This window comes from Orycteropus afer, unplaced genomic scaffold, assembly GCF_000298275.1.
Source record: "Orycteropus afer afer isolate SDZICR_OR568_19922 unplaced genomic scaffold, OryAfe1.0 scaffold00419, whole genome shotgun sequence".
Lineage (NCBI taxonomy): Eukaryota > Metazoa > Chordata > Mammalia > Tubulidentata > Orycteropodidae > Orycteropus > Orycteropus afer.
In genome coordinates this window covers 2,574,051-2,577,090 of record NW_006922006.1, presented here as the reverse complement: position 1 = coordinate 2,577,090, position 3,040 = coordinate 2,574,051, and the positions used below count along the sequence as shown (strand labels likewise).

At 38.5% G+C, this 3,040-nt stretch overlaps 1 protein-coding gene across 1 annotated transcript; it reads right to left on the bottom strand.

Annotated features, from left to right (window-relative positions):
* Positions 1-135: 135 nt before the first annotated feature.
* LOC103208231 (olfactory receptor 1009) lies at positions 136-1,080 on the bottom strand. The gene has a single exon (XM_007953906.1). The coding sequence runs from the start codon at positions 1,078-1,080 to the stop codon at positions 136-138; it is 945 nt and encodes a 314-aa protein (XP_007952097.1).
* Between the last annotated feature and the right edge of the window lie 1,960 nt (positions 1,081-3,040).

The following is a 3,040-nucleotide window of genomic DNA, read 5'->3' as shown; positions in this document are numbered from 1 at the left end:
GCTAATAAAAGTCTTACAGAAGAATTCCATCCCAAAACTCCTACAAATGGCTTAGCAACGTGTGATCATGACCAGATAGTCTAGCCACCAACTGGATGCTTTTCCTTTGATCTATTTTCTATTCAAGATGGGAGTCTACATTTTGATGCAAAACTTCCTCCTGGTGACCGTCCTGAGCATAGCATCCTTCACTTCTTTATTTCTCAAGCTGTAGATGAGAGGATTCAGCATGGGGATCACAGCTGTGTAGAACACCGACACCATTTTATTGAGATCCAGGGAAAAAATTGCACCCGGCCGCACATAGATAAAGAAGAGAGTGCCATACAAGATGGAAATGGCTGTTAGGTGGGAAGAGCAGGTGGAAAAGGCTTTGCGCCTCCCATCGGTAGAGCGGATCCTTAGGATGGTGAGAAGGATGTAAAAATAGGAGATGATAATGGTCAGGCTACTGACGACTAGTACAGCTCCAGCCACAATGAAGACAAGCAACTTATTGATCCATATATCAGCACACACAAGAGAAAGAAGAGGAGACATGTCACAGAAGAAATGATTGATAATGTTGGAGCCACAAAAGGGTAGTCGAAAAGCAGCTGTTGTGTGAGTCATGGTGTTGAGAAATCCAACAGCATAGGGTCCAATCAGCAACTGTACACAGAGTCTCCAGGACATGACAACAGAATACAACAATGGGTTGCAGATGGCCACATAGTGATCGTAGGCCATGGATGCCAAGAGAAGGCACTCAATGGCCACAAAGAACCCAAAGAACCACTGCTGCAAGGCACATCCCAGGAAAGAGATGACTTTCCTTTCCACAAAGAAGTCGGTGAGCATCTTGGGGCCAACGACTGATGAAAAGCAGATGTCTACAAAGGACAGGTGACTGAGGAAAAAGTACATGGGAGTATGAAGACGGGAATCAATACGAATGAGAATAATCATGCCCAGGTTTCCTGTCATAGTAACCAGGTAAAAGAACAAAAAGAGCAAGAAGAGGAAAACTTGCAGACGCGGGTGGTACTTTAAGCCTATGAAAATGAACTCTGTGATGCGGGTGTAGTTTTCTTCAGTCATTGGTTGGCTTTGGTCTCTATAGTGGGGAAAAAAAAATATCAATGAACTCTACTTAAATTTCTTATAATAATAACAATACAAAGGAAAAAATTAAAGATTGAATTCACTTATTAACATTGATGTAAAAGAACTCTCGGTAAAACCTTAACAAATCAAATACATCACTATTCTATTCAATTAAGAAATACGACGTAATTGTTTTAAAGGGAAAATTAGGGTTTAACTAAGAAATGATTCATTATTAAGGCACCTGTAAAAGTAGTCATTACATTTACAGATTACAGGGAAGATTATTATTATTGTATCAACTGAGTTTGGAAATAATTTGATTAAATGCAGCTGTCAAAAAATAAACTCTAGTTTGGAGGATCAAGTCACTTTGATACAGAGAAGCAATGTCGATTTCCAACTGAACCAAGATTTCACATCTATCTTAGCTTTGTATTTTCCAAGGAAACAAGACCCTGTGTTTGCTTTGTGGTTTAGGTCTGATGTCAACCCCTTTACATACAGTCCAGCTTTGGTATGCACCTATCAAATTTTGTTTCATTTGCATTTCACCTAAACACCATCCTTCTCAAAATCCTTGGGTAATTGCATTGTTCCCTTGTTTGGTGGAACACTCAGAATTCATGTGGTGTGAAGTCAAGTGCAGGCTTTTATTCCAAAGCACTTCTGGGTGGGTTCAATCTGTCAACCTTTCCATTAGCAGCCCAACGTTTAACTGTTTGCACCACCTGGGACTCCAAAAAATTAATGAGGGGATAGGATAAGGAATGATGATACCTCCTGTGGTGAGGGGAAGTGGGGAGGTGACCCTCTGGGTGGCAATTTTCAATATCTATCGATACTTTTTAAAAATGTGTATACCTGATGCTTCTGTAATTCCACTACTCAATACATACCCAGGGAAAACATAGAAGGAAATAAACAATGATATCTATTTCAGCATTGTTTAAACTGTTGAAAAACTGGAGTCTACATATATATTCTCCAAAAGATGAATGACACAATAACCTTGGATACATTCTATGGAATATTCTACCAAAGTTTAAAAAGGAAATAGTCCTCTAGGTATGAATAGTTCTTTCCCAGAAATAAATGGCAGAACAATGTGTATAGTGTGACATTAGGTATATTTTTTTTAAAACTCAAAAAATTTTTTAATTATAATTTTATTAAATGTGTGTAAATAAAATAACACATAGTCTGTAGGGACATACACCAAATTTACCCTGCAGAGCAGAGTCAGGGAACTGGACTTTGAGTTATGATCAAAAGAACTCTATAAGAAGTAAGTACATATGTATTACCTTTTTAATGGAAAAAAAATCTAAAACAATTAGTTAAGATATTTCATCAATTAAAAAAAGAAAACCACTACAATCAGTTTGGGATAGGAACAAGAATAGACAGGAAATGGATGAAGCTTAGGTGATAGAAAGTAAAAAATAAACAAGTACAAAGTACACCTTTGGAACTCTACAGTTCTAACGAGTCTAGAGAGTTCCAGCCTCAGCCTCTGTCTTCACAAGAAAGTGTCTGACCCAGATTACAGAAGTGGTAGCAAAAGTACAACCACTTTCCACCATGTAGTGCTAATGTTTGAGCACGACTGGCTTCATGATCCGATAAAGTTGGGGATTTGGCTTCATGATCCAATAAACCTGGGGCTACAGTAAGAGTGAGAAAAGGAATAGCATTTGTAGAATATTCAAGATTTACCAGATTCTGGACCAAGAATGTCAGCTCATTTGCTTTCCACCCAAGCTTGAGTGGGAAACATTCTCTCATTCCAATTTAAAGAGGTGGCAATTGAGGCTGTAAGTGTGGAGGTGGTGCCTAAACTCCCAGAGCTGGTATTTCATGAGTGCTTTGTGATTAAAACACTGTGCTATCTGAATCCAGAGTCTGTTCTTTCAACAATGTTGTTTTCCCAGGAGACCTTAGATTTCTAATG

Excerpts from the sequence above, each read along its gene's own strand:
- LOC103208231 (XM_007953906.1), bottom strand. The coding sequence starts at position 1,080 with ATGACTGAAGAAAACTACACCCGCATCACAGAGTTCATTTTCATAGGC.